Here is a 21,620-nt window from a genome sequence, read left to right on the forward strand (position 1 = left end):
ACCCATCTCCAGGACTCGTGGTCTTTCCTGCCTCTCCCTCCAGCCCCCTCCCTGCCCCTGGGGTCGGAGGAGAACATGCGTTCTTGGCCCTCAGTGTACCCAGTCCCCTGCCCCTTGAGCCCCTCCACCTGCTCTGGCGCACCTTTCCTGCCCTGCCTTGGCCCCGTGGGACAGCCCCCTTCAGTGCAGGTCTAGGAGCTTCTGCTAGAACGTTCTGAGAACGCCCAGGCTTCCCTGCCACCCCAGCTGCGGCCTGCGGGGGTCCCCGTTCCCCCCACGGGGCTGCTGCCATCAGCTGCACCTCTTCCTCCTCGGGACGCAGAGAACACAGGCATGACGCGAGTGGGCGCGGCGACCATGGAGCCAGCCCGGGTGGCTGTGTGTGAGCCGAAGGAGCGGAGACTCGCGGAGGAAGAGCCGCCCCTTCTCGCCCGTGCAGAAAGCACTTGAGAAATTCTGTGTTTTACTTAAGTGCGATAGAAACATCAACAGCCACGAGTCGTTCGCTGCTGCCCGTCCCGTAGTCACACTTGGGGATGAGTGCCATTCTTCCCGTTCTGAAGGTAATCACCTGCCCGGGGGCGGGGACCGCGGCCGTGCGCCCCAGCCCCTGTGCGGCGTGGGCCTCGTGCGGCACTGCCCGCGTCACACATCAGCTCGCCGGCCGGGCAGCCGTTCCAGGCACCGCTCCCTTCCCAGACCGCGTCTGAAAAATGACGGCGAGGGTTTTCTTTACCTGAGGCTGCTGGCGGGGAGGGCTTTGTAAGGAAGCACCTGGGGGCACTCGGAAGGGGCCCGGTGCATTCGTGACACCCTGGCTGATACCCGCGTCCGTGACCGCCGAGGCTTCTCCCCCCCCCCCGCCCCCCCCCACGGTGGGCCTCATGCCGCCATGCACCGTGTAGACGCTTACAGACGGTTATCCTGCAGAGCCCGGCCGCCCCAGCCACTCCTGGCAGGTCCACGCCTGAGGATCCGTGGGCTCGCAGGTGTGCTGCAGGCAGGGTGACTGGCCCGCCCAGGGGTGCTGAGCACCGACCCGGGGCTCCCGGGCAGCGTTAGCTAGATCGGCCCAGCCCTTCCCGGTGCATGGGCCCCTGCACCCCGGAGGTCCGCAGCAGTGCGCGCCTCGAGCCACCGAGAGGCAGCCCGGGAAGCGCGCTGCGGGAGCGCGGGACCCGAGGACCGCGGGGTGGCAGGCGCTTCCCAGGCTGCTGGTGCAGGGAGCTGCTGAGCTGCGGGCCGGCGAGGCCTTGTGTTTGGATGCGCCACCAGCGTGTCTGACTGCAGTAGCCAGAGGCGGTTTTGGCGATGAGCAGCAAGGAAACCTGGAGTATTTCTCTCCCGGACCCTCCCAGCTTATTAAAAGAACTTATAGACATGAAAATACATTAAAGAGGGCAAAGCGGAGAGGGCGAGAGAGATTAACAGCCTTCGCTGAATAGAGCCTATTGATGAGACAGGCCTGTGGGCTGCCGCCGGCTCCCAGACAAGGTGCTAGGAGCTGAAAAAGGAGGTCAGGCCTGTCCAGAGTTTCGAGGGGAGACGGAGATGCGTATGGAAAATCACGGCCTGCCCGTGGGCTCCTTCTGTGCTGCCTCCTGAGCGGGAGCCCACGTCGGGAAGAGGAGGGCCCTCCCGCGGCCCTTCCCCCCGAGTGCGCACCCACACTGGAAGATGTACTTCGAGTGCTGTGGAGCCCCGAGGAGCCGGGGCAAGGGGCGCACGCTGTGGCCCTCGTGATGCATCTGGGTGCTGCCAGGGTGCAACACGGGAGCGGGATCCCCCCTGGCACACGTGCCGTGGGCCCTGCTGGGAAAGGGGATTCCCCCCACATGGCGCCAGCACCTACCCATATCTGCAGGTTTGGGTGCCTCTCGGGGTGCAGGTGGGGAGCGGGGTGCTTGTGGGGGTGCAGAGAGGAGCCCCCCTGGTATACACACCGTGCGGCCCGCTTGGGAAAGGGGACCCCTGCCCCCACATGGCGCCAACTGCCTACCCGTGTCTGCAGGCATGGGTGCCTCGAGGTGCAGAGCGGGAGCCGAAGGGCTCCATGGCACATGCGCAGTGGGTCCTCGCTGGGAAAGGGGCCCCCACATCTGCGCCAGCCGCCCACCCTCGTCCACAGGTGTGGGTGCCTCTGGGGGTGCAGGTGGGAATCTGTGTGCTCGCGAGGGCGCAGGGGTGTGGGGGGCCCTTGGCACATGTGCAGTGGGGCCCAACAGGGAAAGGGGACCCGCAGCCCTGGAACATGGTGCCAGCTGCCTACCCGCGTCCGCAGGTGGGTGCGGGGGAGTCCCCCTGGCACACAGACTATGGGGCCCTGCTGGGAAAGGGGACCCCCCCATCCCCACACATCGCACCAGCCACCCACCTCCGCAGGCATGGGCGCCTCCAGGGGTGCAGGTGGGCAGCAGGGTGCTCGTGGGGGCGCAGGGGCGCGGGCCTGCCGGGTGCGTCCGTGTGCGAGGGAGAAAGTTAGCCGTCAGTCAAGTTTTATCTCTTAATGAGTAGAGACTGCTGAAGTAAGGGTTAGGTAATTGAGTTTATAATTAATTAGCCATAACCCTCATCAGATCAAGCAGTTGTGAGGATTTTTTTTTTATCTCCATTCTCTCCCCAGGGCCTGTCCTTCTTTGTCCTTGCGCTGACAGCCAGCACTTATCTCGGCCGCGCGGGCCCGAGCCGCCGGCCCTCCCCTGGCCAGGGCCGCGGGTGGCCGGCGGCCGCATTGTGCTGGCGGGGCCGCAATCAGCCCAGCTGTCCGGGCCGTGATGAATTAGCGGCGGGAGTCGCTCGGAGGTGGACTCCAGATCGGCCGATAGCTCGCAGGCTGCGCAGCGCGCCGGCCGGGCCGCAGCTCGGGGAGACCTTTGACACCTCCCAACAAAGAGGTTAGAGGAGGCAGAGCCACAGAAAGGAGGGCTCTCCGGAAAGTTGGGCAACTTACAAAGACCCCTTAATTTCTATAGCCCGGCGATTCACGCCACAAAGGAAGGGAATCAATGAGCATTTGCCCTTTCCCTGAGGAGCCCGTGGGGTTTTTTTTTTTTTTCCTTTTTCTTTAAAATCCCATTTATCGGAGCTTTGCGCGTTTGGGGTAAGAGCTGCGGTAAACACGTAAGGCAGGAGCATCAGAGACGGCGCGAGGGGATCCGTCCTCGCTGCGTCTTACAGACCGTGCGAGGAAGGGCACGTCTCTGCCTTCTCTGTTTGAAGGTTAGAAATCTTGTGTCTGGACAAGGGAAGTGAAGAATTTTTCACACAACAGGGCTGCGACCCTCTTACGTGGAGTTGGAGAAACTCGGCTTACGGTGCCACTTTCCTTGTGATTTGAGTTGTTGTTTTTGATTAATCCCCAGGCGGGTGCAGCTAAGCCCCCCGACGCCCCAGGGATGCGGCCGGTCAGAGGACGTGACCCTTCTGCCCATGCGCACTTGCCGTCCGATTTAGACAGTCCAGGCCCCGGCCTTGGCTTTCCCTGTGAGCCCAAAGCAGGCATCGCTTCTCGAGACCCGGTGGCAATTATTTGGGGACTGAGAAGCCAGAATGTTTTACCAGACAATATGACTGAGTAATGATTTTGAATGTTAATGAAAATTTAATCAGACTGAATATATTATTCAACCTCATTTAGGGAGTAAAGTATGATAAGTGCGTTTACAAGTGCTGAAATTTGTAGAACAAACGAGTTCACTTTTGTGGGGGAGAAAAGACGAGAAACCCACAGACGGATGCACGGTTAGTGGAGGACAGTAGGCGGTTCCTGTTGGGTTTGGTTAGAGGTACCCACTGTCTTCAGGATTCGTCTGAGAAAGATCGCTCTTAGCAAACATTTCCTGGCACACGCACACTCTTCTCCATCGGCGTCCAGCATAGCAGTGCTGGGCGCTGCCATGAGCCACACCTCATGACTCCAGTTTTTAAGTGAAGCAGATAAGGTATATCTGCCCGTTCTGGGCATTCTGTGGGAGAAGCAAAAGGAATTAGATGCGTAGCCTCCTGGAATGACTGACAGCAAGATGTGGAATCCGAATTACTCAGCTAGAGACAGTGGAGCTGCCCTGTCGACCAGAGTTGTCGGGGTCACCTCCAACACACCCAGTGTGCAGACCAGTGATCAAGCCCTGTCAGCTCCTGTCCCAGCTGGGACAGTGTAGACCCAGTTCCTCGTTCAGTCCAGACGGAGAGCACCGTGTATGGAGCCCGTCCGTGGTCCTCCTCCACCTGCCTCTGAATCATGCATCATGGCCCCATGCAGACCACACGGTGCACAGCAGAGAGCTCTTGCACGTCCTGCCCCACTCTCATCCCCTTGTTGTACCTGAGGCCTGTTCTCAGCGGGGTCAGCCGGGCCACCCTGTGGGTTTCACCTGTCAGCTGGCTAGTCTGCTGTCATCTGCTGTAACTGATGCAAGGTGACAGGCTCCTCCACCAGCTGATTGAGATGCGGCGGGGCCTAAGACTGGCAGAAACAAGGGGTTTGAACCCACCAGCCTGGCGCCCAGTCCTGACACTTCCACATACCAGCCAAGACTTTGGGAAGTAACATCCCTCATCTCAACTTCACTGGCATCTTCCGTTGACCTGGTGGCGTGATAGGCGTCTCATGGTAGGATCTCAGAAATGGCTGATTTCCCCTTCACTTTATTTTCCTACCTTTCCCCCCCTTTCTTTCCCACCTACACTTCAATGGAGCAAATAGCAAGAAACAATTCTTTAGACATCCTCCTTTTTGGAGCCAATATCCTGTGAAGCCTTCCTGGGAGTTCAGGTCACTTCTGTGGTCCCAGCCGCGGTGGTCAGCTCTCCCCTTGGGACATGCTTGGCGGGTTGGGTGGCTCAGAGGAGATCCTGCCTGTCTGTCTTGGTTTCCATGGTCATCGCTTCCAAAATCTCAACCTTCCTTATTGTAAACTAGGGTGACTAATGGGCCCTTTCCAACTGTGTGAAGGAAAAGCAGAAAAGATTTAAAGGAAGAAAAGATGAAGGTAGTCCTTTGTGATGTTCTCAGGCCAGCCGTGTGGAAAGTTGACGTTGCCTGACGCTCGTGCTGGGGCGGTATCAAGGAGGGGAGCAGGGAGGTCTGGCCAGCTCTGGGACAGCTGGCGAAAGGTCTACCTGCAACGTGGTGGCTTGGGTGTATCAAGGAATAAATGGTAGTGTGGCAGGCATTTCAAATTCAATCAGTAATACATTTGATTCAAAAGTAGACATCACCTGAAATTCTAAGTTCTCTTTTTTTATTTAAATAGCATCAGTATTTTTCAGACATAGTTATTAAATCAGTTACAAAACTATTCACTTTTTGAACCTAATTCTAAGCTTAGCTTAGCTTAGATTTTCAAAGCCTTTAACTTGAGTTATACTAAATTAAAAATAGTGATTCCAGGTTTAGATGTAGAGTCTCAGTCTTCTGTTCCTTTAGATTCATCACCCTGAGCTTTCTGTATTGTTGTGGGGGTTTTTTGTTTTGTTTTTTGGGTTTTTTTAAGGATTTTATTTATTTGAGAGAGCCGAGCAGGGGGGAGAGGAAGAGAGAGAAGCAGACTCCCTGCTGAGCAGGGAGCCCAGCAGGGGCTGGATGGATCACAGGATCCTGAGATCATGACCCAGGCTGACAGCAGATGCTTAACCAACTGAGCCATCCAGGCGCCCCTGGGTTCCTATACTCTGGGTACGAAGCTACTACCTCATCCTCTTGCCTCCGTAACACTGGGACCACCAGGAGAGCTGAGCCACCTTTCTCACTTTAGGTCCAAGGATGTCCAGTTGAACTGGAGACATGGTTTTGTAAATGGATGACCAAACATCTGGGTAGCAAGGATACTTCCTTGACCATGATGCTGTAGAGACATGGGGTTCTTTACTCTTTGGGGTTCTCTCAGTGGTCAGAGGCTACTGCATTTTCAGAAAGTCTGTCTTGTCTCAGAAGTACCAAAGACATTTAAAATTTTCATCTGAATTTAGCATTCCTGAGGCTGTCGCTCTTTCTCTTAGGTTTGTTTGGATCCCCTATTGGCTCACCCAGAATTATCTGAGTTGCTTGTCTCAGAAAATCCAGCCTACCTGGTGTCTGCGAGGAAGGAGTTTATTGGCTCACTGAAGTACAAGAGTGACCCCAAATAATGGCAGCAGGAGGCACCTCTTGGCTCTGATATTCCTGGGTTTGGGCATATTCTTGTGCTCCGTGTGTGAAACGCAGGCACTTGTGGTTCTGTACCCTTTCCACATCCAAGCCAGCAGTAGACCCAAACAGAAGTCCTGGAAATGGTTCTCTCTAGTTGTGAGCAGCACCACGTGGACCACCTTGCAGTCTAATGCTGAACCAGTTCTTGTGACTTTGGGGATAAAATGTGTAATGGCAAGGCGATGACCTTGATGTAAGGCCTCGTGTTGGGCCACAGTGCGCAGGCCAAGGTGGGAAAAGGTTAACTGCCCACACAACATTAGATGCCTAAAAGCCGTGTGATTTCCGGGTAGGGTACAGCACAGCCACCAAAAAAATGTCCCCGGCCCATAGTTAACCATTAAAACTTCAAAACATCTCGTGTACCTGGAGGTTTGACTCCTTAAGCATCTGCCTTGGGCTCAGGTCATGATCTTGGGGTCCTGGGATCTAGCCCCACATCTGGCTTCCTGCTCAGTGGGGAGTCTACTTCTCCCTCTGCCACTCCACCTGCTTGTGCTCTCTCTGTCAAATAAATAAAATCTTTAGAAAAAAAATTCCAAACCATCAGGTAGTGCTGCCTGCTTGAGGCTGAACCCTGAAGACCATTTGCTAAGGGTCGGCTCAAGCCATGAGCTCTGGCATCTGAGAAGCCACTTGGTTTCTGCGGTCTGGTTGGGCATCATCAGTGTGAGAGCGGGGCCTGAGGAGATCGATGGCTGTAGGTAAGCAGAGACACACAAGCTCAGTTGTATCTTATTTCATGGGCCCAGATTTATGTGGGAGCCAGGCATTCCTGCTGGCGTGCCCTCGTTGGAAGCCCCCCCAGATTCTCACTCAGCAGCCAGTAGTTCCCTGGAGAGGCAGTACGTTCCCAGGATGCTGCTCTTTGGAGCCTCCCCGAGTATCACAAGGAGACCTCAAGACACAGGGTCCTTCCTCCTCCTGTCCCCGACCCTCCTAGACTGCCCGGAGCACATCCATTGAGAAGCATGCACCCTCCTTGCAGACATTTCTTTTAAAACAGAAACAACAGTGAAGGCCCGGTGGCTCAGTGGTTTAGCACCTGCCTTCAGCCCAGGGATCGAGTCCCACGTCGGGCTCCCTGCATGGAGCCTGCTTCTCCCTCTGCCTGCGTCTCTGCGCCTCTCTCACTCTCTCTCTCTTGAATAAATAAATAAAATCTTAAAAAAAAAAAACATTAAAAAAAATAAAACAAGAGTAGGGACACACAAGAACTTGAGTGTGTACACATCACATACAGACCTTTTGTTTCTCCGCGTGTGCACCACGCCTGAAGGATGCGGACGAGCATCTCGTCGGTTTGCCAACTGGCTCTCAGTTCTACAAGGTCAGTTAGTGATATGGAAAGACGAATAGACAAGCGTTTTCTATGTATGTCTGTAACTGATCTCCAGGAATTCAGCACAGAAGTCATTTGGGAATCAATTGAGTATAAAGACAGGTTTTCCAGTTAAAAGCACTGAAGAACCCAGAAGTCTGCTGAAGTTCCTCCTGAAATACGCCTTTTGATCTGTGCTAGTGTGCATGTTTTTTGTTAGACCGTTTGAATGCATTAGGTGAGTGTAGCTCCGGTCGGCACTGCTGCCTGGGTGATCTCAGGGAATTTTCACTGACGAGGCACCACGGCTGTACTGGCATTTATTTTAGTTTTGCCATTTTGGAGGGGGAAGCGTCTCTTAATGGTTAAGACCTTTAACTTAGTATAAATTCAAACTGGATATAACTCAGGTTCAATAGCAGTCTCTAATAAATACCGTTGTCAACGTTGACTAGAGAGAGGAAACTTAGTAGGGCAGAAAAGATGATAATTCATTTACTTTTCCTTTGGCTGATAAGCATGTAACTGTTGATTGGCTCTGATGCACATTGTCCAGCGTTTTGGTAGCAGTTGAAAAATGAAGATACTGCCATAGAGTATGAGCATAACATTTTTGGAGAAGCGTTGATCTAACTTGATAGCTGCAAAGATCTAGAGGGCTTTTTACCAACAAAAAGCATTTTTCCCTTGTAACAGATAAGGCTTATCGTTTCTTTTTCAGAAGACTTTGAGCCTTCAAGTTGGCAAATTGACACTCGGAATATATCCATCTACTTGAATTTATTTAAGATAGAATAATTTAGGGGGAGAGTATTTTAAAAAACTATGCAAAATTTAGAAAGCAGACCTTTCAAGGAATTCTTGAGACTGCTACCCCAGAGGTTGATACGAAGTAATGAATAGGAATTATTTCACAATGAATTATATTTTGTGTTCACAATTATATGTGCTCATTACGTGATGTGTACTTCCCCTTTGTCAAATGTTATAACGTATCCATCTACCATGAAAGGTCCCTATAACATGAAAGGTGGTTTCCTTCCATGCCTATGAAATTGATGAGCTGATGAGCCGGGAGAGACTTACTCATATTTTAATGCCAGCAGTAACAGGCCTCACACCCAGAGAACAGGGGCATCAAAGTTGGTGGTAGCAAGGAGTATTTGCTGCCGTAATTGACAAATAATACCCCTCATAAATACTGCCAGTCTTTTCAATTAGTTTTCATCTAAAATTCGGGCTACAAAATGATGGCCTGTCAACTGACAATGAATGGCAAAAATTAATAAATTGTCTTCTAAATAGAATGGACACTTAAGAAAAATTGGGCAGCCAATTTAGCACAGCATGAAGCGAGGGGAACCTTTTGTACTGATGCCGGGCACTAATGTCGTCTCCATCTTTATTAATGGTGCTCGGCGGCGGCTGACAGTTTTGTTGCTACTGGCAACTTTCTTCATTAAAATTAAAGCCAGCATCAAATTCCATTAGCCGTACTCTGGGCACCTTGCATTTTCTTATACATATTGTTTCTTTTATTAACTCCCTGTCCACCCATGAGAAGTTTTAAAAGAAGTTAAATGGAAGGAATTATTTGCCAAGGCCAGAGAACCAACCGTTCTGTGTTCCTGGGGAAGAACGGCTGTTACCTGTCCTATGAGAGCCTACGTCCTAAAATCGATAAACCCCTCTTTTTTGGTTCCCTCCTCTTTTAAAATAGGAGCACATTACCTCTAAATACAAACTTCTTGGGGTCTCCCAAGCTTTCAGATAGGAACAGCCCATTCTAGTTTCTGATTCTTTTTTTTTTCTGAGCAGTATTTTTTTCTTTTTTTTTTTTTTAAGTTCTGGCTTCCCATGTCCCAACTATATTTCCATAGCTGACTGTACCTTGACACAATAGTAGGTTGACGCTTGGAGAGACTTGCATTTGTCACAAATGCCTTACAGTTATTTTCCCCAAAGGCATTACTTTTATCTGTAGAACAAATTTCAACCTTTGAAGGAAAAAAACCCAAGCTTTGCTGAACAAGTTCTCAACTATTGTCTGAAAAGCTGTTGCCTGCCCTTCACAGCACTGCAAGCAGTTCAAAAGCCTGAAATGCCTCCGCCCCGGAGCGTCGCCTCTTTGGGCAGCAAGAAGTCACAAACAGCTCAGGTTCTAGGACAGCTCGGGTCTTGCCTGCGCACCGACGCCGTCCACCACCACCGAGCAGAGGTCGTGTGGCTGCTGTGGACGGCTCTCGGGAAGCCACCGGGCTGGGATCACCAACCACACAGGTCAACTTCCCCTTGCGAGCCAGCGTCCTCGTTGCTTTCTCATGCTCTGAGTCATGCTAAGCTGAGGGCTAACCCTGCTTCTGCATTGTTTTTCTCCTCCTCCTCCTCTTCCTTCCAGCATGTACCTTACACCAAAAGAAACCCAGGCACTCATTAAAACAATAGAGAGTGAAGTGCCAGGCAACGAAGGAAAAGGCATTTATGCCAGAAAACCTACACTCAGAACAACAACTGTGAGCATCCTGGCACCCGAGGCAGAAAGGAAGCCGTAGTTCTGAGCTCTGCTGGAAGTCCTTCCTCCGTAGAGCTTGCAAGCTGCATTCCCGTAACCGCGTTTTAACTGACTTGAAACCATGGGTTGCAATTGCTTTTTCCCCCCGCCACTACCTCAAGGAGGACTCTATGAATTAGCATTTTCTGATTACATTGGTGTCCAGTCACCACTGTCTCCTTGTACCCTCTCCCCTCCCGTCACAGGTGAATATTAACAGTATCTAGAGGAGTGTTACATAAACGAGGGTCCCAACAGGTGAACTATCCCGTCTGTCTGATTCTCAATTTGGGGTTTTCTTTTTTAACGTGCAAAGTGACTGAGACTCCATACAGCTTATAAGTAAAGACTGGACGCATTTTGCTTTGCAGAGAGGTGGTAGTTACGATCTGTTTTTTCTAGTAAATATTTCCAACGTTTTAATAGTGAAGTGAATCATTCAGGTAATTGCAGGGAGGCTCTGCTAGCCAGTCTTCTTTTTGAATAAGCTTAAAAGTTAAACGAAGAGCAACATGTCAGATGGTGTTTCAATTAGTTGCAGTTAAAAAAACAAGTATTCACTAAAGCTTGTATTCGCTAAAAATGTAGGTGTGCGATCGTTTGATGTTGTTGATGGGCCTACGAAAGGAACGGTACCAGGTCTCCGTACGTGCGTACAGCCGTCTGCAACTCCAAGGGCTATTCTCCGGCTGCAGACCCCCTCCCCAATATCTGAACCCCCGCAAGGAAACAGTTGTTACTTGATGACTGAGCCCACTAATATGTTACAGTAAATGGGGCATGAAATACAACACTTTATATATAGTATATACTAAGTGATTCTTATATTGAAACAACAAGGCCATTTTTAACTTGCTGACACAATGTTTGCAGTGTTTCATCATTAAATTGTCCTGATTAACAATCAACTTCTATAGTGGGCCCAGTAGAGCAGGTTTTGTTTTGTGGTGGTTGTTTGGTTGGTTTGTTTTTTTTTTTTAATGGGATGAATCAGATTTCTTGAACACTACTTAGTCTTCTTTTATATTTTCAATTTTGGCATTGGAGGACTTCGGGGTGAAATAAGGTCTAGTCTGTTCTATGTGGTCGTTTCCCCAGGTGCATTTTTGACCATTGCTGAGAAATTTTATCCAGACTTTTTATATTAGTAAGCTGTCATGGGCACGATTTGATTTTACTCCATAATTTGGGAATGTGTTCCTTGTTGATGGCAGAGACACTTCTGTCTTTCTCAGAGTCTCTTAGTTGGAGCTGAGAAGACACTCGTGGAGGATGTTTGGTGGAAAAGCAGCATTTAGGGCACCTGAGTGGCTCAGTCAGTTAAGTGTCTGACTCTTAATTTGGTTTAGGTTGTGATCTCAGGGTCCTGGGACCGAGCCCCGCACTGGGCTCTGCTCTCAGTGGGGATTCTGCCTAAGATTCTCCCCCTCCCTCCTCAGCTCAGCTCACTCTTTCTCTGAAATAAGTAAATCTTTAAAAAAAGAGAGAGAGAGAAAGAAGGAAAAGGAAGGAAGGAAGGAACCATACACCTGGCTGGCTCAGTCAGTTAAGCATCCAACTCTTGACTTTGGCTCAGGTCATGATCTCAGGGTCATAGGATTGAGCCCCAGGTAAGGCTGAGTGTAGAGCCTACATGAGATTCTCTCTTTCTCTCTCTTTCTCCCTCTCTCCCCTCTCCCTCTGCCCCTCCCCATCACTGGCACACTCTCTCTCTCAAAAAAAAAAATACTTAAAAAAAAGAGAAAACGAACAATGTAGTCTATGTAGACCACCAGGGACCCTGCTGCCCTGGGTGTTCAGTGACTGCTCCACACACACAGAGCCCCAGGACAGGACGCTGACTAGATTTGCTTTGTTTTTCCAGAAGCACAATTGCATTTTTTTAAAAATTTTTTTTCCAATCACTTTATGATGTTACTCAATATCCAATAAACTGCAGAATGGTCATGGTGGTGGTCGTCATCATTGTCACCACTGGGACAGCAGCAGCAGAAGTATTTTGAGCTGCTCATATGCCCATGGGATGTTTCTGCAGGTCAGGACGTAGCCTGTGGGACTCCTCTTCCGTGCCGCGCTAATTTAGAGTAGAGGCTACCTGGAGTGCTGTGTTGAGAAAGCTTCTGAGGCTCGTCGTGGAGGGTGCTGTCTGCTGTCAGTTCACGGTAGGGAAGTGGGAGCCCATTTGCCAAGCGGATGCCAGTCCTGTTAGGTACTCGTCTAAGATTGAAACATGGGTGTTTGCCGTCGACCTTTCTCTTATCCTAACCAGGAAGAGAGTGAGTCATCATTCCCTCCCATTCTAGGCTCGCACTGCCTTCCTCTGCCCACATCTTCATTTCTGAAATCGATGAATCCCGAGGGCCGGGTCCTGGGTGGTGGTTCTCTGTATATGCCCCCCCCCCCCCCATATCCAGAGTAGCGGTTTACATTTAGAATATGTGCAATAAGACTGTGTTGATTTAGTCTCTGCCAAGATCTCTGTATGAGCAGACTATTCCAGATCAATTTTTCCGCATAGCACAAGGCATATGCGTGCGGCTACAATTGTAGGCCTGGAGCCCTCCATGTGACATGGATTCAGATCTGGGTTTTATTCCTCCCTGGTCTTCTTGGCGTGTAGTTACTTGCTCTCCACGGAAGGTTTTGTCATTCACGGTGACGGTTATAATCATTCAGCCATTTTGTTTATTCATTCACCAGGCATTTTTCTGATCATTTGTTATTTGCCAGGTTACAGAAAACAGAAATGGGCAAGGTAAGACGGTCTCTGCCATTGTTCAGCCAGTGAAGCAGAAGCTAAGGAGCCAGACAGAGAAGAAATAGAAGTAGGATGTGAACCACTGGTCCACAGTAGAAAGAGGGGAAAAAATGTGAAATTAATTCTAATTTGTTGTTTTAGCAACTATGTCTAAAATCTATTCGTTTCAACATATCATCAACGTAAAAAGTTCTCATACTAAGCTTTCAGGAGCAGGTGTGATATTTCCATGTACAGGGGTACACCTCAGAACCGACCAGGGTGGAATCCAGTTGTCACATGGGGCTCGCAGGGGCCCTCAGAATGGAGCATGTCCAGAGTGATGGGGCATGGCAGCCGGCTGGGAGGAGGTAGTGTGATGTGGGTGCCGTGGGCTCAGGGGTCATCAGGCTCCTGGGGGAGCGCTGGTGAAGCCCTGGGGGGACTGGGGTGGGGAGCTCAGGTGTCAGCAGGTGGAGATTGCTCTACCTGTGGGACACCAGGTAGTGCTGTCCGCAGTGGGATGAGATTTTCTAGTGCAAGAGTGTAACTCGTAGAGAAGCAAGCTCCACGTATGGCAGCCCTTAAGCGTCAAACAGGTGAGCAAGGGGCAGAAACATGGGAGAGAAACTTGGAGTGAGAACAGGTGCATTCCCAGGAGAACGGATTTACAGGTGTCGGCTGGGAAGGGAGAGGGAGGTGGAGAAAAGATGGGTCACCCATGCAGAAGATTTCTAAATAGCTTATGTAGACCTGAAATCCTCTCCATAGTTTACCTGACATGTGAGCTTTGAACTCATCCTCAACCCCACTTCTGCGCATAAGCCTGGCGCTCAGATGTACTTTAAGGAACAGGTGCCAGGGCCTGTGCAGGTGTCTGTGGTGATGCGGGGCTCAGGATGCTTTACGTAAACAAAGAAGCAGCCGCAGGTTTCTTCCTGTGGCTCTCATAGAGGTTCCTCTGTGCCCTGTCCCTGTGTCACTGTGCGGGTGCCCGGCATGGCAGGAATGGGGCCCCTCCCTCCCTGGCCTCACTGTGACCCCGGGGGCGCGGGCTCCCTAGACGGGTGGTTGAGCTCAGGTTCATTTCGTTCAGCTGAAGGAGAGCCCTCCCGGCTGGCCACCAGGAGCCCTTTGCAGCCGGTGGCATCCTGGCCCCCAGGGCAGCCGTGGTGGGGGGAGAGGCCACCGCCAAGGAGGGGCCCACTCGCAGGGCCCCCCCCCCCGCCCCGCGCAGCTGTGGATTGCAGATATTGTCACCCCTGCTGCTGCTGCAAACCTAGTGACAGAAAGGGGCAGGATGAAAGGCAAGAAAAACGAGGTGATCAAGAGATAATATTAACTGGAAAAATCAAGAAGGGATCTGTCAGTCCTGGTGGAAAAACATGTCTCTCCTCGGCGTCCTCTGCTTGTCTTGGGCCGCGGGAGGTGGCGGGCGGCGCGGTGGCGGGAAGTGGCCCGACGCGGAGCGGCCTCGGTGGCGTATTTTCCCACGCGTGTGCAGAACGGATCCGGGTCTCGGCGCTCAGTTCCCGCCCGTGCCCGGCCTTCGTCGCGGCCGCCGCGGTGCCCGAAAGGGGGAGAAACCCAACCAACTTTTCTCCCTCCGCCGTCATTGTTCTTGGGGTCGTTACTCGGCGCGACGCGCTGTTACATCGGGTCCTGTGTCCATCATTATTAAAATGTGAAGTGTGTCGGTCACAAAGCATACATTTCGGGGCAGTTAGCTGAATAATTCCTTTCTTTATTATCCCAAATTACTGCTGAGCTCTGGAGAGGGGACCGGTTTAGCCAATTATTGCCATTTGAGCTGGATTTGTGGGTGATTAGCTCCTGGTCGAATCCAGTCCCGGCCAGCGCTTTGAAGCCCGCGCCGTGTGATTTTCTCAGCAGTGAGGTAGGAATAGACGCGGCTAATGACAGCAAGGTCGCGCGGGTGAGCTGACCTGTGTGGGGCGCAGGTTTGGGTTTCGCAAATAGGGCATCGACAATAACAAGTGTGGCACTAACCCTGCCGTGCATAATCGGGGCTTTCTAGGATTGTCGGAGATGCTGACAGCTCAATTAAAGTGTAACCCTTTGTACCCTACAGCCCGGCGGAATAACAGAAATATTACTAACCAGCGAGGGGAGGGGGTCACCAGGGAGCTGGTTAAAGATCCAGAACCGGCTCCTCGGCCCCCTCCCCCACGCCCTCCCGGCTCCGAACAAGCTGGGAGAAAAGCCTCCATTTGTGGTATAATAGGTCCTCTGGAGGAGGGAGAGGGAGACAAATATTACTTAAAAAAAAAAAAAAATCAGTGGTTGGGGGGGGGGGGGGTTCCGTTGTTTCTATGGAAACCCTTTAAACTGGGAAGAAAGTTAAGGTGGCCTGTAATTGCGGCCGGCCTCACGTGTGCTGGCCCAATTGGTGCTTCTCCTCGTGCCAAAGCCCGCAGCCAGGCCTCACGTTTGTGGCTTTGCCGCAAGTTTTGCATCTGAGGAGGATCTGGGGAAGCAAGCTAATTGGGATGATTTTCTTGCACACGGTGAATGATTAGGTCATTGATTTACTACTTTCACTTAACATTTTCTGCACCTTGGACGACAAGCTGGTTTGACCTGTGGTGGGTCTGTGGTCTTGTCATTTTTGTCGCACTTTTCTTTTTTTTTTTCCCTCTTAGACCCTGTAACGTGGGGTTCCCGCGTCCAGACTCGACTTGATGGCATTTTAATTGAGTGGCAGGATGTTACTCCTTCCCCGTTTTTTAATCTTTGGTTCTTGGCTTTTGACGACGCTTCAGATTTTTTTGGAGACGTTTTAGAACAAGGAATGGCTGTAAATTAGGGTGATTATTATCGGGACCGACCAACCAACCACACACCGGGCACCAGTAAGGGAATCTGGGAGCCCGGGCGCCCACAGAATTCCCGGCCACAGAGGGAGATGACCCATGTGTCCAGTTGGGGACTGGAGGTTCGAGGTGCCTGATAGACACTCAAGGGAAGGACATCCAGTTGGGACTGGGATGCAAAGGTCCCGTGGGCAGGGACATGACAGCTGCAGAGACAGGTGTGGCCAGGGATGTGTGGGGCACGTGTGGGAGAGCCAGCAGTGTCCCGTCTGCTGTGTGGATGTGCTGACAGGCAGGAGGGCCTCCCTGTGCTACAGCAGCCTGCAGCCCCGTCACACGCCACCCCGTTCATCTGCTGGGGCTGCCACGACAAGGTGCCGTGGACCAAGTGCCTCAGACAACACGTGTATCTCCTCTCAGTCCTGGAGACCTGCATCCAGGTCAGAGTGGTTTCCTCCTGAGGCCTGTCTCCTTGGCACACATGTAGGTGGACCCTTCTCATTCTCTTCCTGGGGCCTGGTCTCTATTTTCATTCCATCTTCTCATAAGCACACTCAGCCGGTTGGATCAGGGTCTATCTCACGGCCCCATTCATCCCTTCTTCGTCTTTAAAGACCTCCCCCACATGCAGTCGTATTCAGAAGCACAGGGGGTTAGGATTTCCACATAGGAATCTGAGGAGGACATAATTCAGCTCATGACAGCCAGTGTCTGAAGGTCTGGGTGATGCTTAGAGGTTCTCAAAGCCCAGAGCCCATGACCCCGCAGCTCAGGGCTGAAGGCAAGAGGGGTGTCCACCAGGATGGCAGGGAGGAAAGGGAGGATGCAAGGGGGGCGTTCCAGGGAGAAAGAACAGAATTTGCACTTTGAATAAAATGAATGGCTGCTGGCCAGTTTCGTGTCCTGGAGCTGGGCTCCACACCCATTTTCTGTAAAGGGCCAGATAGCAAGTGCTTTGGGCTTTCCTGCAACTACTGAGCTCAGCTAGTGGAAGCATTTACGAGCAAGAGTAGCCGTGTTGCCGTTAGACCACATTCACACCAAGAGGCGGAAGGTTAGACTTGGCCCACGGGCCAGCCTGTGGTGGCCCCGGTCCTGTGGGATTCCCAGCACCGACAGTCCCTAGCCAGGTGCCCTGGACTGGGAGACCGTGCTTAACAGCAGTGAACCAAGTGCTCAGGATCACACATCGTGACTCAGGGCATGTGACCTTGGCCCACGTTAGGGCCGAGTGTCAGTGATGGGGGCCGTGGGGGCGAGCCTGTGCAGACTTGACCCTCACCACAGGTGTGCAGTGGGTGACCGCCCACACATCCGAGTCCAGGTGTGCTCTTGGAAAGTGTGCATCTGTTATTTGCAAGGGACAGCTTAGCATAAGGGGTGGGCAGGGCAGTAAGTTCTCCTTCTGGAAGAGCAGGATATTCAGAGGGACAGCAGGGAGCCCGTGAAGGGCGAGAAGAACGTCCCTGCTCCTGGTACCACCCCTTTGCGTTCCCCAATTTCTAATGGTAAAGTGTGTCCACCCTCCACCCACCCAAACATGCTTTTCTGGGTGGTGGATGGGGGATGGTTTTTGGTTTATTTTGCGGGGGGGGGGGTGTTTTTGTTTTTGTCAGGGAGCTCCACACCCAATGTGGGCTGGAACTCACGACCTCAGGATCAAGAGTTGCATAGTCTACCAACTGAGCCAGCCAAGTGCCCCTCCAAGTGGTTTGGTTATGTTTTATTTTCTAAGTCAGTTATTTCAAGTAAACCACAAGTTTAATCCATGTTACAGGAAAAACCTTGATTAGAATAAAAGTAATAAACATAAATGTGAAGACTGATTAGAGTGCATACTCTTTGGATCTCTGTTAAAGATGCCAGCATCTCTCCGCAGCATTTTAGAAATACATACAAACCTTTTATGATGAGAACTTTCAAAACTATTACGGATGTGAATCATGAAGCCCTGAGGAACTGTAACAGGTGTTTATTCCAGGAACCAAAAAAGGACTCAGATATCACTTTTTTTTTTTTCTTAAGTACAGAAACAGCGAAGCTTTCTGGACTTGTGTGGATTTGTTTAGACCACGGGCAAACTCGTGTTTTTAAATTCACTAATTAGGGAGCTGTTGGCACCCCCTCTGGCGCAGCAGGATAATTCAGTTTGTGTCACTGCGAGACCAGCCGTGTGCTCCCGTTTATGTTCAGTCACGGGCGCACGGCCTCCAGCCGCTGTCCAGGCCGATGAGAAATGCCACCTCGGGAGAAAGCATGGTCTGATCTTCACAAGGACCAGCCTGCAGCTTCACATGGCGCTGACACCCCCCCACAACCTCGTTCCATAGGACCTTGGCCATTAAATGTTCCCATGTGTCCTGACGAGCTCTGCGCTCAGAGACACCCGCGTCCCTTGGTCCCTCACACTCAAAACAAAGACTGATTTGCCTGGTTAAGACCCCAAGTCTCTCATGCAGTCAGTAAATCTTTGTTGGTAAATAATTGCTATCGAGCAGAGTTTTAATATAAATTTATGAGTGGTGTTTTATCACAGCTTGGGGCTGCAGCAAGCACTGAGTGATGGATTTCAGATCGCACTTACATTCATTACATTAACTTTGTAAGTTATTTAAAGCTTGTACACTTAACATTGCTTTTGGCTTTCAGTGACCTCTTGGGACTAGGCAGGGAATACACATGACTAATAAAGAGATTGCAGCCAAAAGACAATCCTACCCTTTGCTCCACCACAGGAAAAGTTCCTTGAGCAAAAAAAAGCAGAAAGCGTCTGCCTGAGATCCTGGTATTCTGGTTGTCGATCATTAAAATCCCTGTCTTTCTTGATGCACCAGTAAATTAACTAGGAGGTAGCAATTAGATCAACATGTGCCATTTCCAAGTAAGATAAGAGGAACATTTGAGAGGTCACAGAGCCCTTCCGTTTCTTACTATGCAAACAAGTAAAAGATATCAAAGCTTTAAAATCGGTCTGGAGGGCAAAATGATTCACAGGGAGGCGGCCTGGCGTTGGGGTTACAGGTATAGACCGTTATTCCTGGCTCTTCCCGCTGCGCTGGTCACCTGTTGCTGGTAATTGACCCAAATCGTCGTGGTTTAAAGCCATAACCATTTTATTATTTCTCATGATTGTGCAGGTCAGGAAATCGGGGCCAGGCATAACGGGGACATCCTCGCCCCAGAGATGCCTGCTAGAGCTGGAGCAGCCAGGGTCATTTCTTCACTCACGTCTCTAGCAGTCCTATAGCTGGCACCTGGGCTGTCCTCCACATAGCCTTGGGGTCTCCCTTTTCATTGTGTCCCCAGCAGGATAGTCAGCATTCTTACGAGGCCACTCAGGGCTCCCAAGAGCGTAAGAACAGGAGCTATCAGACTTTCTTAAGGCTTCAGCCAGAGCAGACCTAGCATCATCTCCACCACGTTCTGTGGGTTAAATTGAGTCAGAAGGCCTGGGGACCCCACAGGAGCAGATCTTTTTGAGGATAGTCTTTGGAGACTAGCTACTTCCATCTGCCCTCGCACCTACAAAGCACCCCTCACCCTGCCCCTGGATTCTCAAAACCTCATCCCGTGGTGGCGCCCATCTCAGGCTTGAAGTCAGGGATTGTCATCTGCATCAGGTGCACACACAAATATGGCTCCTTGGACATGACCCTTGGCATCTGAAGACCACGGAACCCCAGAGCCAGGGTTCCCTGACAGCATGCAGGCGCACATGCACACACATGCCCGGTGCTGACCCCGGGTGGGGGCACTGCAGCAGGTGCCCTTCAGCCAAAGAGGAGAGAGATGGGAACAGTATGGAACAGTTCCTGGTCCATAGCAGCTCTTAACCCAGCCAGGCACATGTGGCTAGTCACCCTGCTCTGGACACAGAGCTTATGTGCTCTCCTGGGGGGCGTCCTCCAGGGCCTGGGGCTCTGCTATCTCAGCGACCTTCCTTTTCCCCAAGAAATGGCCTGGTTTTGCAGCTGTGTGGCTTTCTCAGCCTGCTTCCTGCTGGTCTTCGTGTGAGGGTCAGAGGCCCCTTTTCATTCTAGATGTGCTCTGTGCCTTTTAGTCCAAAAATTGTAAGGTACAATTGTAAAGGTACAATTCCTTTAAAACCCTTGTGGGTGTCCTTTGTATCAAATTGTAATTTATTCCATTAGACAAAAGCCAGCCCACAGGTCCTCGTCTCTGGTCCACACATGCTGTCTAATTGGAAGGGTCTGTGAGGCCCTGCCTTAAATCTTTGAGTTCTCAAGACGAGGGTCCGATGCCGCAACCTTGCTGGGTCTTCATCCTGAGATCACATCTCCTGGCGTCCCCTGGATTAGATCTTTGTTCTCAGACCAAGTCTTAGCCTGAGTTTTCTCCTGGCAGGAGAAGCTGGGAGTGAGAAATGATTTTTCTCATGCTGTTTAAATTGGGGATATTTTCTCCAATTCTGCTGAAAAACGGAGCACCCTTGACCCCCCCCCTCCGCCCCCACCCCCCCACCCCAGTTCGTTAGAAGCAGCAACATGAGCATTCTGCTCAGAAATCTCCTTCGCCAGGTCCTGGGCTCCTGAGGCCAGCCGTTTCTGCAGACAGCAGGTCTGCTGGTGGCTCTGCCCTGTGCATGGCTGGGGGCCCCGTTGTCCATGCACGGGTGGCATTTCCCCCCCTCTGTCATCCTCATCTCCGTCCACAGCTGTTGGGTTCCTGCAGCCTCAGCCAGCTGCCCCGGTGCCAAGCCAGCGGCCCATGTTTGAGGATTTTATTATGGCAGCATAGGGCTCTAATTCTGTGTTCCTCATCTACCACTGCCTGAGAATCTACCCCAAACCTTAGTGATTTCAGAAAAACAGTCATTATTTCTCATAATTCAGTGACTCTAGACCACAGAGCACAGCATGGCTTCTCCCTCAGACCTTCCCAAAGCTTAGAAGCTGCCAACATTTCTTAACATGTAAACCCAGCGTAGATAGCATCCCTTCCGCTGCTTCTGTTGGTTGAAGTGAGCCCCCGGCATCCCGAGTCGGTGTGGGACGGTTTACACGGGGGGCGTGACTACCTGGCGGCGTGGTGCCGGGGAGCCAACCTTGCAGACCAGCTGCCTGCTGGCTGTGCGGGGGAGGTTAGGTAAACCAAGCCTCCTTGGCCTCATCTGTAAAATGGGGATGATCACGGTAACCGCTTACGTCAGGTTGTGAGCGCTCAGTGGCTTAGTACTGGTAAGGCTCTTAGAGCAGGGGGCCCGATACTGTTTTGAAACAGCAAATTTTAGAAATAGATGCATAAGCCACATACGAGCGAAATAAGACACAAACTGTAATGATGTCTCTGCTGCGGTAGCTGGTCAGCGAGAAGCGGTCTCAAGCAAGAGGTTGTTTGCGCGTGTTCAGAAGTGGCATCTGAAAGATGGGCCAAGTATGCATCCTGACGTCCTCTCGCCGTTTTGCCCTGGGTAACGCAGAATCAAAGAGACTTAGAATCATAAGGGCCATTTGCTCTCGCTGATGGGAACTGCCCGCCCGCATGTCTCTGGCACAGAGCCTTCCGGCCTCTGTCATCTTCTGGCTGTGGGACCATGGCTTCGTGTTCTCTAAAAGTTGAAAATGAACTGTTTTTAGATTTCCCATTTTCCTGGTGCTTAAGTAGACGATATGTGAGTTCGCGATGGCAGGAGCGTGGGTGATGAAGTGCGAGGGGGCTGCCAGGACAGTAGTGGCCCCGCTGCAGTGATACGAGTCTGTCCCACGGGGCCACAGTGCATTCGCTCTTTCTTGGGCGTGTTGGGGGATGCTGTGATCCTGGGGGCTCGGGGGGTGGGCAGCACAGCACCTGGAACCTTTAGCTCCTGGAAGAGTCTGGGACTAAGAAGGAACTCCTGGGACGGAGCCACCGGATGGGATGTCTCCCTGTGGCTTCATGGTGGCCCTCCTCCGTTCCTCCTGGCGAGGGCACATCGGAGGGGGCCTCGTCTCTCCGCGTGGCTCCGGAACCATGAACCAGGCTCATCC

General features: G+C 51.6%; 1 protein-coding gene across 10 annotated transcripts in view; it reads left to right on the forward strand.

Moving 5' to 3' along the window:
• Positions 1–21,620, forward strand: part of AGAP1 (ArfGAP with GTPase domain, ankyrin repeat and PH domain 1) — a 529,933-nt gene that overhangs the window by 300,062 nt on the left and 208,251 nt on the right. The window contains exon 10 of one of the 10 annotated variants that reach the window (XM_072796790.1): positions 2,624–2,894. The exons of the other annotated variants lie outside the window; for them this stretch is intronic. Within the exon in view, the coding sequence (XP_072652891.1) occupies positions 2,624–2,894 (271 nt within the window). The remainder of the gene's footprint in view (positions 1–2,623; positions 2,895–21,620) is intronic. 10 annotated transcript variants of the gene reach the window in all.

Source organism: Canis lupus, chromosome 24, assembly GCF_048164855.1.
Source record: "Canis lupus baileyi chromosome 24, mCanLup2.hap1, whole genome shotgun sequence".
In the NCBI taxonomy this organism is placed as follows: domain Eukaryota; kingdom Metazoa; phylum Chordata; class Mammalia; order Carnivora; family Canidae; genus Canis; species Canis lupus.